The sequence below is a fragment of the Ailuropoda melanoleuca genome, chromosome 8, assembly GCF_002007445.2.
Source record: "Ailuropoda melanoleuca isolate Jingjing chromosome 8, ASM200744v2, whole genome shotgun sequence".
In the NCBI taxonomy this organism is placed as follows: Eukaryota; Metazoa; Chordata; class Mammalia; order Carnivora; family Ursidae; genus Ailuropoda; species Ailuropoda melanoleuca.
The window spans coordinates 105,798,386-105,813,280 of record NC_048225.1 but is presented as its reverse complement, the minus strand read 5'-3'; the positions used below and the strand labels follow the sequence as shown (position 1 = coordinate 105,813,280).

General features: G+C 33.5%; 1 protein-coding gene across 7 annotated transcripts in view; it reads right to left on the bottom strand.

Annotated features, from left to right (window-relative positions):
• KCNT2 (potassium sodium-activated channel subfamily T member 2) overlaps positions 1 to 14,895 on the bottom strand; it is a 349,882-nt gene that overhangs the window by 222,545 nt on the left and 112,442 nt on the right. For all 7 annotated transcript variants that reach the window (XM_034667169.1, XM_034667168.1, XM_034667171.1 and 4 more), the window contains exons 4-5: positions 9,807 to 9,855; positions 7,316 to 7,375 (exon numbers count right to left, since the gene is read on the bottom strand). In XM_034667169.1, coding sequence (XP_034523060.1) covers positions 7,316 to 7,375; positions 9,807 to 9,855 — 109 coding nt within the window. The remainder of the gene's footprint in view (positions 1 to 7,315; positions 7,376 to 9,806; positions 9,856 to 14,895) is intronic.

Below are 14,895 nucleotides of genomic sequence, written 5' to 3'. Positions count from 1 at the left end.
ATAATAAACAAAAACATTGTGTATCTCAGATGATGCTCTTCATTTCCATTCGTAATACATCAATTTTATTTCACAATTTTTTTCTCAAAAAATTAAAAGAGTTTCATAACTGATATCTGACTTAATTTGATTAATTTCTGATTTATCTTCTATATTAAAGCCAAAAGGTTCTTTCTAAAATGCCATTGCTAACATAATCACATCCAAACTATTCCTCAGATTATATGAAGGTTCATAATCTAGATTCTGTTTACTGGTCTGGTTTGTACCTACTATACTTCTATTTATATCTTGAATTCAGTGACAGATTCATCCATACTGAATTTTACACAGTTCTCTGAACAAGCTAGGCTATTTCATACTTTAATAACTTTGCTCACACTTCTCCCACTGCTTGGAATGCCCCACTCCCCATGCCTTCACCCCTAATCTCCTGGACAAGTGTTTATAAAGTCTTATAGAATTACTTGTTTCTATGCCTGTTAGGACTCAAGAAGTATGTTAATGAGTAAATTAGGGGTGCCTGGGTGGCTCAGTCTGTTAAGGATCTGCCTTCAGCTCAGGTCATGATCCCAGGGTCCTGGGATTGCCCCGCATCCGGCTCCCTGCTGAGCAGGGAGCCTGCTTCTCCCTCTCCCTTTTCCAGCCACTCCCCCTACTTGTGCATGCGTGTGCACGCTCTCTCTCTCTAACAAATAAATAAAACCTCAAAAAAATGAGTAAATTAAACTTCCAAATATTTTATACATACTTTCCCCCTTCTTGGTATAATTATTTTGTGTTTTGAACTTATTTATATTTCTTTCTTTTGAATCAAAATGGAAACACTTAAAATTATTTTATTGTCTTAAGCCTATCTAATTATAGTTATATATAAGTTGTTTCACTTGTAACCACAGAGTTCAAGTAGAAAGTTTCTTCAGGAAAGCATTTTAAGAGTACTTGGCTACATACCCATCTCAGGTAATTTCATCTATGTTTCAACTTCAACTTATTATCAATAATAAACCAATGACTTCCAATGCTGTATCTCTAGTCCAGATCAATATTGCTTCTCTGAGATTCTGTTTCATCTCCATTACCTAATGCATTGCTTCACACAAATGCCCGAAAGGCACCATGTGTGGAATATGTCGAAAAGGAAAATTTATTATTTTTGCCCTGGTTGGTTTCCTAGTAACACAAACCAAAAATCCTGGAGAAACTATTTACATCTTCCTTCTACCAGCTACCTAAGGGTAACTGGTCAATAAGATCTAATTCATGGGACGCCTGGGTGGCTCAGTCAGTTAAGCATCTGCCTTTGGCACAGGTCATGATCCCCAGCTCCTGGGATGAAGCCCCGCACTGGGCTCCCTGCTCAGTGGGGATTTTGCTTGTTCCTCTCCCTCCCCCTCCCCTGACTTGTGCACGCTGGCGCGCGCTCTCTCTCTTTCTCTCTCTTTTACTCTTTCTCTCTCAAATAAATAAGATTTTTTTAAAAAAGAAAAAGATCTCCTGATTCATAAATAGATCTTGAGTTTCCCTCCTTCTCCTTCTACCTCATTCCTACTCTTTGACCAGTGGAGGCTCCCAGTTGGTCTCTTTCCTTCATTCTTGCCCCATTCCAATTTATCTACCATATCACCTGGATTTTTTTTTTCTAAAGGTACACCTAATGTGCTAATCCCCTGAAAATGAATAAACTTCCCACTGAGGGCTAATTTTCCTCATCTAAAATTATACAATGAGGGAATATACTCATTGCTAAAAAAAAATGAATTTCTTATGGTATTCATTACATTTGATTCTAAGATCTACAGTTGTCTCCTGAACTTAAAGATACATTAATAAATATCTCCCCTAAAATTAGCTAATGAAAACTAAACATAGAAAGTAATCATAAGTTTCACTGAGTGTTAGGGAGTAACTATAGGCCTACATTATATAAATCAGCATGCATTATATAAACAGTATGTAACCACAGAATACATTATAAAGAAGCATAAATTAAATTCTAAAATGCCCTTCAAAATTACGTTAAATGATTACTTCATTTCATCTTATCTTCACAAAGGAAATAAAAGGCATGGCTTTTTTTCCAAAAAGTTGGTTATTTAATTAATTTATTTATTTATTTATTTATTTATTTATTTATTTTATTTTCATTAAGCTCCATGCCCAAAGTGAGGCTTGAATTCATGATCCTGAGATTAAGAGATGGCATATTCTATTGACTGAGTCAGACAGGCAGCCCCCCAACAGGTAACTTCCGGAAGAAAAAGAAATTTCTGGGGTGGTGGCTCAGTGGGTGGTTCAGTTGGTTGGGCATCTGCCTTTGGCTCAGGTCATGATCTCAGGGTCCTGGGATCAAGCTCCACATCAGACTCCCTGCTCAGAGTGGAGCCTGCTTCTCCCTCTCCCTCTGCTGTTCCCCCTGCTTGTGCTCTCTTGCTCTCTCTGTCATATAAATAAATAAAATCTTAAAAAAAAAAAAAAAGAAATTTCTTAGGTAGCTTTATCTGTTCTGAGTGTATAGAACTACATTTCTCTTACAGAATTCAATAAAGTATAAACAAACATTAATCCAACCATTTACAACATTTGGTATGAACATAACTTTCCTTAATCAATAAAAATGCAGGAAAATAGGTAACTTCGTAAAATGTATCAGGCTTTTATTTTTATCATAAAGGAAAACAGAAGTTTGTAACTATTATCTACGTACCTCCAAAACGCACTTAAAAAATTATAAGATGTATGGTAATATTGTTGTTAGACCAAGATGTACCCAAGGACTTTTTAAAAACACGTTATTCTTCAATATTAAAAATACCTCTATGTAAATACATAACTAAAAAAGCTGATAACTTATCTTCTTTTAGTGAATTTAAAACAGTGTAGTAACCCTCAGGCAGCCTTATTTTGTATCTCTAAATGTAAACTGAACAATAATTAGATTCACCATTTCCATGGCATCATAAGTAGAATCACCAGTATTGGGGCACCTGGGTGGCTCTGTCCATTAAGGGACCAACTCTTGATTTCCGCTGGCTCGGGTCATGACCTCAGGGTCCTGGGGCTCCGCAGGGAGTCTGCTTCTCCCTCCCCCTCCCCCTCTGCCCTTAGTCTCACTCTCACATTCTCACTCTCTCTCCCTCTCTCTGAAATAAATAAAATCTCAGGAAAAAAAAATCACCAGTATCTAGGAGTGTCTAGGAGTCCTAGTCAAATCCTTTGTTCTTTGCCAGAAAGAAGCCCATCATGGTGTTAAAATTTCAAAACTGTTGTTTTTTATAAAGTGGTTATAGAAAAAAGAACTGTAGATTTAACAGAAGCCTTCTAGGTATGTTGGATTTTTGTTTGCAGAATTTTGGAAATTATGCCGGAGTTTGTTTTCGTTTTCTTTTGATTTAATGAATGTGTGTGTATAAATAGAGTTCTATTTTGAAAGCAGTTGATAAAGACATAGAGGGTATTTATGGTAACAGAAGAATAAGAACTTTACTGCTGGGCGAGCCCATGGTTGTTCTGCCAAGTAGCTATAAACATGAATGGAATGATGATTTAAGTACAGACCTGCACTTTTGTAGGATAGAGGATAAAATAAGTTGATGTCAGGGATTTTTAAATCATTATCTGCTAACCTCAACATGCACTTTACAGAGTTTTTGCTTATTTAGCTTTAATTCATCAGTCTATTTTTCAAAACCTGCAGTCTCCACGATAGTTTAAACTGTTTCGTTAAGGATTAAGTCATCATGCTTATTTTAGAACGTTTAATTTTAAGAAATATAAAGTGCTTACAGAAAGAATACTGTATTAAATTTGTTTTTAAATATTGTGTATCTCTGTATATAATATATACAAATACGCACATTATCTGTATATATGTAAACAAATATAAAAAAATTAATATTGATTTGCTATGAATGTTGATAGCTCAGAGCTTGATGTATCAAAGAACCATATTAGGAATATATACAGTTGTTAATGCAATATCCATTTCTGCATACCTCTATTCTATAATTTTTCTTAAAAATCTAATTTGAAAAAAAAATCTAATTTGAGAGAAGGAGCTCATTTGAGTTTCTGCTATCCAAATTTGCCTTAATTATAGGCCATAAATAGTGACCAATTACTTAATTTATTCATTTCAAATATTTTATCCAACAGTCTATTGGAGGGGTTAAAAGAGTCCATGAGTTTGACTGAATTTATGAGAGAAAAGAAAGCAATTAACAGCAACCTATCCTTCCAATGTCACATAACTCCTTTTTATCCTTTGTTTCTTTTGAAACACACAAAACTCAACTCATCTACCTCTCCTCCCTCTAAGCCATTAATGTTTATGAAGGTCAGAATGGAAAGATTATATATCATCTAGCACTTACAATGCTACTAGGTCTCATAATGCTTTGCTCTCGTTTTATAAATGGCAGGAAATAATTAATTACAAATCTCAACATCACATGGTTATGATGGAAAATTATCTTGAATCTGTTTGTGTTTTTTAAATGATTTTTAAATTAGAGCTGAGAGTTCCATTAACCACCAGAGTTAATTTCATATTACTTTTTGGCTAGAATTTAAAGCAAATATATTCACAAATGCAGATTAATATTTTGACCACTTATATATCTATACACACTCTTGTACTAGTGAAAGAGATTTAATTATTTACCGAAAATACCACGTGCTTAATTTTTTAGCATGTTATTTTGTTTTTATTAGTTTCAACTTTCATCACCTACTTGAATACTAACTTAGAAGATAAAATCTTGGATATTAATTTACTTGATTTTTATTTTGTTTTTCTAGGTATCCAAAATCTAGATTTGTCGATCAATATACATTTATAAAGCACCTATTTCAACGAAGAGATATACTCATAAACCATTAAAAGATCTTCTTCGACATCTTAGTTTATGCTGTTCATCATTGTGTGAGTACTTTCCAGATAATTTAGGGATGAGTGACCACCTACATGTAAGGTCTTTCAGCTTCTCTTCTCTAGCTTCAAAATATTTCATGCACCATTTTCCATCTTCTGTGCTCTCAGAAAAGAATGGAATGTAGCCAAAGCAAATCAGTGGACCTCAGGTTCCTATTCCAGCTTATTCTTACTTTGTATAAAACTTGCTTCATCTATCTTTTTTTTTTTAGTCCCCTCTACTTACTTTCTCTAAAGGATGCATATTTTTTCCATTGCTGGGCAATCTTCTCTGACTCATTTGACCACTTCTAGGGTAGTGACTCTACCCCAGTCAATCAACATTCTTTATTTAACACTTTCTACTCCCAGTTGTAAGCCATTGAACTTGGTTTCTTACAGATGAATAGCAAATCATTTCCTAAACTGTAAATTCAATGGACTCTTCTCAAAGTCCTTACTAAACTTGCAGTTCCAATGCTTTCAGCCTTTCAGATAACACTTTTCTTCCTTAGAATTTCTAACATCCTATTTTTTTCTCACAAATATTAAATCAACCCAACTATATTTTTTAGAAAGCCCACATTCTTTTCTTTCTATACTTTCTAATTCATCAATCTCACCTCCTTAGATATTAGCATTATTTTCTTCAGATGGAGTTAAGGAGAATTTTTTTTTTTAAATAAAGTCAGAGGAAAAGGTGAGTTTGTAAACATTTCTTGCTCTAAATTTAGGATTAAAAGTAGTCTAACAAATGTTATTTTCAAAACCGTATGTCTTAAAAAGTAAGAAAGAAGCTGATATGCTAGATAAGAGTTCCCCAAAAACATAACCTTGACTACACTAGTTGATACAGTACATGCCGACAATGTGAACTGAAAGTTAGTGATGAATATGACAGCCATACCAAAATCTTCCTACCCTTCTTTTCTATGCCTCTGTCTTTCCTGATGACTCTGTCCTTCTTCCAACTACAGCATAAGCATCTCCATCAAATGAGCCTTAGCTTTTCTCATGGCTATTATCACGTACTTAATGGACTTGCATGCTTCCTCCACCATATCTGTGAAAATGACCTCACATCTTAACTCTCTCTTCCCTGCATGTTCCAGATTCTCATTTTTAGTTGTCCACATGTCATGTCTACCAATCTATCCATAAGCACCTCAAATTCATTATTTCCAAAACTATTTCCAATATTCCATCTATCTTGACCCCAATCTGATTTTTTCCTGATGTAATTTTTCATAATTTTACTGCCATGTTCCCAGTCATTTGAATTTAGAAAATGTTAAAGTGATATTTGACTTTGCCTTTTCCTCAACTTTCTCAACCGGTTGATGATTTCTTTAGTTTCTACCTTTATATTTCATCTTGCGTCAACTGTCTATTCCATTCACCCAGCCAAAAACTCACTCCCAATTTTCCTTTCTGTAATTGTGTCTTAATTTAGCACATGGCTCTCAGTGTGATGTCTCTCTGACCTGTGCTGCACAGATGTTCTGAACTAATACTCCTAAAACTTAATTACAATTACAGAACTCTCATGTTCAACATCCTCCAAAATTTCCCATTATATGTTGCTATACAAGGCCCTCACAATATTGTGCCAAATTTTCCCAACCAATATTTTCCCAAATGCCCCCCAAAATTCTGCCCAAACTTATATATTTATTAGTCTTCCAATTTTATAAGCACATTACTTCTTTTATGACTTTGCTAATTCTATAAATCTTTAGTGTCTTGTATTTTCATCTTTCCTTATTGAAATCACTGATTCAAGGACTCTGCTTAAATTAGTCAAGTATTTTCTTTTTATCCTATAATAGGACATATCTGTAGCCCCATGGAACTTTATTTGCACCTCAGTGGAAATACTTACTGTTCTGTTTGTATTATTGTTATCTGAATAATTTTCTTCTGCCTATTCCCCTTTCCAGATGGAAACTCACTGAGAAAAGAACAATGCACAATATGGAGCTCTTCATCAAATATGGACTCAATAAATATTTGTTAAGTTGTGTTAGCCAGACAAAGCCTCACCAAAAATTAAGTAATTCATTAAAATAATTCTTAACAGACATGTTTTTTGCTCTCTCAATGTTTTTTGTACAGATCAGAAAAAGAGGTTAAGAACATTTAAAAGCAAGACCATTCTATTTGCTTGCCTCACATAAGCATGTATATAATAGGTAAATTAAACCACAGGAGTTAGTGAAATATTTTTAAGCCACCAAGGAAAACATTACTATATGACTACAATCACATACCACAGAGTCCCAAAATAATTAAAGAGGTTTAAGAATAACTTTACCCCAGAGTATAAATTATAAATTGAGGAATACTAAGTTAAGGCTAGTAATGTGTTCTATCAGCCGAAAACTTCTAATTAAAACAACTTACCTTATAACTGAGATAACCAAGTAGTATTGTTTCAAATAGACTTATCAATGCCACTGAAACCTAAAAAAAAAATTGTACCTTAATGAGAAAATGCAAGAGAAATTTAAAAATATATTCATGATTATAATACTATTAACTTTATAAATATGTACATATATGTGTGTACGTATGTATATATTTGTATAATATACAGATATAGATATAAGGAGGTACCATGTGGCACTTCAGCTTCTCTATACAGGTGGCAGGCTGCAAGCCATTCCCAGTACTTCAGCTTAGTTTTATATTTCTAATACTCCTTAATAAATATTTTTTATTATCTCAAATATAAATGTGGGATTAGAATAGTCAGACGGGCTAGAGTTTACATGATATGTAGAGAATAGGTTCTTTTGTGTATGTTCCTAATATGTACAATCATACACAACTGCCCCACCACAAATACTACCCTCTCGCAGCAACACCTCCACCACCTCTAGAACATCTACCAAAGACAGCAGTTCCTTTCAGAAAATAAAATAATGTAAGTTTCAAGTTGAGAGATACATTCTCTCCTGTCACCCACCTCAAACAAAATGAAATAGCAACATCCTTTAACACTAAACAAAATAGTCCACATCAACACTTCAAGAGACTTTCAGATTCTATTTGAATGGACTTCATAACTAATTCCTCTTTCACAGCTGGAAGAGCATGTCCTAGACAAGCTTCCATCTTTCTCTACATTCACTATCACATATACAATTTCTGCTGCTGAACTACCAAAAAGCTATGCTTGCAACAGAAAAGGTAACTAGAAAAGATAGCCAAATTATTTTGTATTAAGTACTCTCAGCACTTTGGGGTAGATGAATAGAAACAAAATAAGCAAGCATAAGCAAGAAATGACTCAGGTAACAAATACACGTGTTTACAGATTTTGAGATTTAAGACAATCTGCATAAAAAAGACAGATACCCTGGAGTTTTAAATTTTAACTCCTGTTGGAATGAAAACTTTTATTTAAGTAAATATTAAAACAGAAGGACAATAAAAAAGCATATGAGTGCATGGCAATATAAGAAAAATATGTTGAGAAGAACATATGGAAGCCAGGCATTGTTCTGATGTAAAATGCACACCTCCTAGACGTTCTCCCACAAGTCCTTTAACTCATAATCATCCATGCTTTTTTTTTCTATAAGTAGTGTTAGAGGGTCTCTAGAACATTTGTAGCATGGATTACTCAAAATCCTATTTGAAAATGAGCATTATTATTAATATTATTATTGTAAAATATCGTTAACAGATAAAAGCAATTTGAAGAGATCAAAATGTATTTCAAGGTCATATATGACTATTCTTAAAAATGTGTATCTTTAAATGTGTATCTCACATAAAGGAATCAAGCTAGAGATTAAAAGACTGCATTTTTAGTGAACACTTAAGTATTTGTAATTAATTACATTGTAATGCAAATCAGTACAAAAATAATAAAATGCAACTTGACTTCAAAAAAGTATGAAATATCCAGAGTAAAAACTTGATTTCATTGTTATAATCACAATGCACATAATTAAAATAATCCATTATACCATTTAAAATATACAGACTTCACAATCCTCATGACTTTAAAACACAAACCAAACATTTGATTTTAAAGTATTTTAAAGCTGTTTATAAATAGTGAGTTTTAGAGTCTTTCCATTATTTCCAAGATTCAACTGTCTTCCAATCTGTAATTTTTGACCTTTTTATCTTAGTGACTGTATTCTTTAAATAACTTTTACCTTTGAAAAATAACAGAAAATAAAAATATCTGTAGGAGAGATACAAGAGTAGAGATGGGAACATGCAAAAAGTTTGCTGGGCATAAAATTCAACAGAAAAAAGGAACAAAGAAGAGGTATAGAGGACTCTAGGGAATACCCCAACAATATAATTCAGACATGTTCCCTCTCATATTTTCTTACTCTTTCCTCAGGACTCCTTCTCTGCCAGAACATACTTTTTGTTTTATTAACAAAATTATCTGTTTAGGGACCAAGCTCTTGCTATTGGTACTATGAGTCGTTCATTCACTTGTTTATGCACTTAATAATTATTTATTGAGATTCTACCGTGTTCCAGACACTGCAGATATAAAGTAAAAGAGCAAACATGGTTATGGGCTTTTGATTACTTTTTCAAGGATTACAGAAGATGAATACCTAGAGGCATTTAGGGAACTTGTGGTGCCTTAACACACTGGTTTACTCTGTTTTTCTCCACACCCTCAAAAGCTTTCTGAAGTCTAATCCTGATCCGAAGGAAATTCTCAAAAGTGAGATTGCAGGGTTCAGGCAAACATGAAGATAGGGGGAAAAAAAAGTTTGTCTAAAATGTGCATCAGGATTAATTAGGCAATAAAACAAACTCATTTTTAATATCAACAGTTTTCTCTTCAATAGTATTTCTCTGTGAAATATGAATAAATCCAGAATTAGAAGGATAAAACAAAATTGTACATAACCTGTAAGCCCCATAAAGGTAGACTTCTGTTCACCCAGAAGATATGAGACCTATAAAAAAATGATAAGGTATTAGTTTTAAAAACATGAAAAATGCATTCATTTTAAAATTTTGATTGAAGTTGGAAATATTTAAATAATGCTATATTAAAAGGCAATAAAATATCAAAATTAAAATTAGCAAAACTTTATATTGTTTCAGTTTTCTTTTTGATAATATTCGCTTCTATTCCAGGAATAGAAAATGGTTTATTTCCAAACCCTTTCTAATTTCGTTTTTATTCTCATGTTAATAAGGAAAGAGAAGATAATGGGCCCTTATCTAAAGAGTGATTATGGCAAGGTAGAAAAACTTCAAACCCTTTACTAGTCAATTCTTCACTGAAAAGTCACTTAAAGGTCTTCCATAAACTCAAAGATTTTGTTATTTTTAACACTGTTAATATTTTGGCAATACAAAGTCAACAGTATAAATAATTGTAATACAGTGAGTAACTCATAGAACACATTAATATTTCAGGTTTGGGTTTGTATAAAACATTACACTACCAAGAAAATCTGTGACTAAGGTTAGTATAAAATATTAGGCAGGACAAAGAGTGACTGTCCTTAAATATCTCCTAAAAATCGTATCACCCCTGATGTTAAAAATTCTTTATACTTTGCAAAAAACACCATACATTTCCAATGTAGGCACTTGTTACAATTTTTTTAAGTACGCTCCATGCCAACATGGGGTTAAACTTACTACCCCAAGATCAAGTCACATGCTATCCTGACTGCCCCCATTAGTTTTAATTTTTAACTCTTTATACCGTACCACTGCCTACATTATTTTGTGCATAGCTGATGCAAATGAGAGGTCATTCATAGCAATATAAGATGAGAATAGTATATCATGATGCCCCAAAAATGCAAACAAACAAACAAACAAAAAAATACAAGATAGAACAAAGCCTTGTCACTCTTTATCGTAATGAAGTATAAGAAGAATCCCATAAATATCAAGTGTATTTTTAGATCTTTAAGTTATTTCCTTTTGGCAATACATTAAATAATAACAAAGAGCAATAAGCTTTCTAAAATTCTAATTTTAAAAAGAATTGTAAACTTTAAAATAATATTCAAAGAAACTACCTACTATCTTAAATTGAAGTACTGTGTAATTCCAGAACGTCACATCTACCTAGACAGCTGATCTCTTCAATTGCTCCAAACCAAACCTATGACCTTTCTTTCAAAAACTGGTCCTTTCCATTTTGTCTCAGCAAATGGCACCAAATCCCACCATGTCTGGTTACCCAAAAACTTAGGCATCATCTTAGATTCTTTCCTCTCCTGTATTTGCAAATACTTAATGCATTAGTCATCAAACCTTTTCAATTCTTCCAACCAAATATCTGTGGAATGCATCTACCTCTCTTCATCCCTAAAACCACACAACCTACCTCAACTAAACTACCATTTTTTGCAAATGGGATTCTTGTAAAAGCCTACCAACTAGGAAACTACACTTCTTTTTGCCTTCTACATTTTTCCTCCAAATTACAACTACAGAGATTCTTTCTAAATGTGATTTAAATCACATCCCCCCACTGTGTATTGACACTACACTTTTGTTAGGATAGGCATTCTTAAACTTACTCAATTGTGACATGATCCTTCCTACCTCAGCCTTTTCTACATGATCTCTTCCCTTATCATAGAGCTCTCAGCTCAACTCTCTCTCCAGGAAACCTTCATTGAAGCAGCCACTTGATCAATGGAGTCAACTAATCTCTTAGGCAATGTCACTCACCACACCTTTTCTGCAGTTTATGTCAGTTATAACGTTACATTTATTTGCATATGTATTTCTTTAATAGTTGTCTTATCATTAAACTGCAAGTTTCCCTAAAATGAAACAGTATGTCTAGTTTATTCACCATTATAGTCCCAAAGTCTTTGTGAGTACACACCTATAGTAAGTTAGGCATTCAATATAAACAAACGGATGGTGCCATGAAGGCAAAAATATGGCTGATGAGTTCAGCAACACTATCCTTTCCAAAATACATCTCTTATATTCTCAGTGACAAGATATGTAAGAATGAAGAGAGATATGGACATTTTTCATAGATAAAAATGATGTGCTACAAAAACTACTAAATAACAATATCTGGAAAATTATAAAATAGTGAATCAGAAGTTTAAGAGCATTTTCAAAGAGAAATTATACTTAACATGGAAGTGCTAAAGCTAGTTATCAAACAAATAGCATTTTCTTTGAACTGGGATGTTATTTTACTTTGATAGGTCTTGAAATACTAGGTGTTTAAATTTAAATAAGACTTTGAAGAAAAGCCTTTTCTTAGACAAGGCTATGTCATCTGAAACAGTTTCGTAATCCTTAAAAAACATTTCTGCAAAATTCTAAAATATAAATTGCAGTGTGAAGTTAGCTCTCCAATGGAAAGTCATCTTTTCCACCAATTGACTAAGTACTAAATTGGATAAATACATAGAAGAATAACGTATAAATTTTAGTAAAATGCTAGTGCCCAAACACTTCTTCATAAAATGAACTTATCATGAAAAGAAAATGTAGGATCTGATCTGCACATTTCTTGATCATCTCCAAAACAAATGAAAGGGAAAACAGAAACTGGCAACTAGACCATAATTCCAAATGCAGTTTCAATCCCACTAACAAAAAAGCATTAGGAGGAAAGGAATATTGATACAGGAATATTTACTATAGCAGGAAAGGAAGTGGAAGAGAATTAAAGTAGCCTCATCTTCAACAATAGAAATAATATGAAAATGAGAAAAAAATCATTGAAAAGACAATGCTTATAATATTGACCTAACTACATCAGTATGAGCATGTTATGTACATTTATTTACACAGAGAGAATTTATAAAAGATTGGTCATCAAAATACTGAAAGTACTTATTTCCAGATGTTGATATTTTAGGTAATTTTTACTTCTTTTCCTTGCACAGGTATTTATATAGTAATAATCATAAACCAACTCTAAAATACTGGAAAATAAAATAAGTTTCACCATTGTTCATTATAAAAATAAAACAACAAAAGCAAACATAAAAACAAAATGTATGGGATTTGATTTTTCAGACTGAACTAGGTTTATAGATGAAATCCATCTTTGAAGCATCATTATGAAAACTGGAAGAACCATATCAAACCATGGAAGTTATGGCGAAAATTAAATATAGAAAGTTAGTGACCTGTAGCCTCAGCCACTTTTCACAGCATGCTTATTTATGGCTTCTCCAAAAGGTTAAGAACATAGCTGCTAAAAAATGTCCGAGAGCTTTAGCAACTGAGGCAGAAGTCCAGGGGTGAATATGTTAACCAGAAGAATAAAGCATTTGTTAAATACATGAAAGTCATAAGGTCAATATGTGGAAATTAATTCATATGAAAGGACCTGTGACTCACAAATTCGAGATGAATGCAGATTGGTAGCTCTCCAAGAAAACAAATGCAGCTTGTATTGTATTAACAAAAGTATAATACCCTAAACCAGGGTGGAATTGATAAAACTCTCCTAACCATAACAAATACTGAGAACTGAGTACTAGGTATGGTACAAGGCCCACAACTCAAAGACATATAAAATTTAATGTGTGTCCAATGGGCATATGGGTGGCTCAGTGGGTTAAACATCTGCCTTTGGATCAAGGCATGATCCCAGGGTCCTGGGATCAAGCCCCATTGGGCTCCCTGCTGAGCAGGAATCTGCTTCTCCCTCTCCCTCTGCCCCTCCACCCTGCTCATGCTCTCTCTCTCTTTCCCTGTCTCAAATAAATAAATAAAATCTTTTTAAAAAAATTTAGTGTGTGTCTGAAACCAAGAAGACCATGATACTGACACATAGTAGAGTCTTGACAGTATATTAGGAAGATTTTTCAGTAACTGATTCCTTTCAAAACAGTAGCTATGCTTCATACCAGGTTAGACAGCCAACTGTGAGAGGTACTGCAGGAAGGACTAAATGCTGACTCTTTGAGAGATTGGACTTTAAGAGTCTTTCCATCATATGTGCATAGGCTGAAGCTTTCTATCAACACTCCTCTCCCCTCTCCATGGTATAGAGTTGAGTACAAAAAGGCACTCTTCAGCCAAAGGCTACATTTCTCAGCCTTTCTGTGAAAGTATGGTGATATGACTGATTCTCACATAAGATCTGAGAATAAAATGCAAGTAAAAGTGATGATTGTCATTTGTTGCCAATAATTTCAAGAAGTATATATATATACACCTTCTCCATGCTCTCTTTACCTTTCCCAAAGCTCTTTGCATAGGATGCTTAGGTCTTAGCACAGAGACACAAAATAAAAGTGGTTTTCATACATAATAATGTGCTTACCATGTTACAGAGTTTGTGTGTGCATGTACATGTGAATCATCAAATAAAGAAAAGATCTACAGTAAGAACACCAGCATTAGACTCTAGTAAACAAAAAAAAAATTCTTTTGAATTTTTGATACTATATGTTAGAGCACATGGTACTACTTTAATCTATACTGCAGCCAATATATGTGAAAGAAAAGGTCTACATTATAACATTCCTTCCGATTGGTCATCAAATATTGAAAAGATATTGTGGGGGCGCCTGTGTGGCTGAGTCAGTTAAGCATCTGACTTCCATTCAGGTCATGATCTCGGGATCCCAGGGTCAGTGGAGCCCCAGGTCCCTTGGGCTCTGTGCTCAGCGGGGAGTCTGCTTCTCCCTCCCCCCACTTGTGCATGCATGCACGCTCTCTTCCTGAAAGAAAGAAAGAAAGAAAGAAAGAAAGAAAGAAAGAAAGAAAGAAGTAAAATCTTTAAATATATATATAAATAAAAGATATTGTCAAAATTAATTTCTTCTTTTAATAGCTATTACCTAAAGAAGAAATAATCTTCAAAATGTGAATGTTACCTGAACACATTTGTTGTCTATTAGGCACTGATTTTCAATGTAAATCCAAATACCATACAATATAAGCACATTTGTGTGCTTCTTACCTTGCCTCTATCACTTGATGTTAAAAACTAATAATCACTTCCACAATTTTTAAAGTGCAAGGGGATACATTCG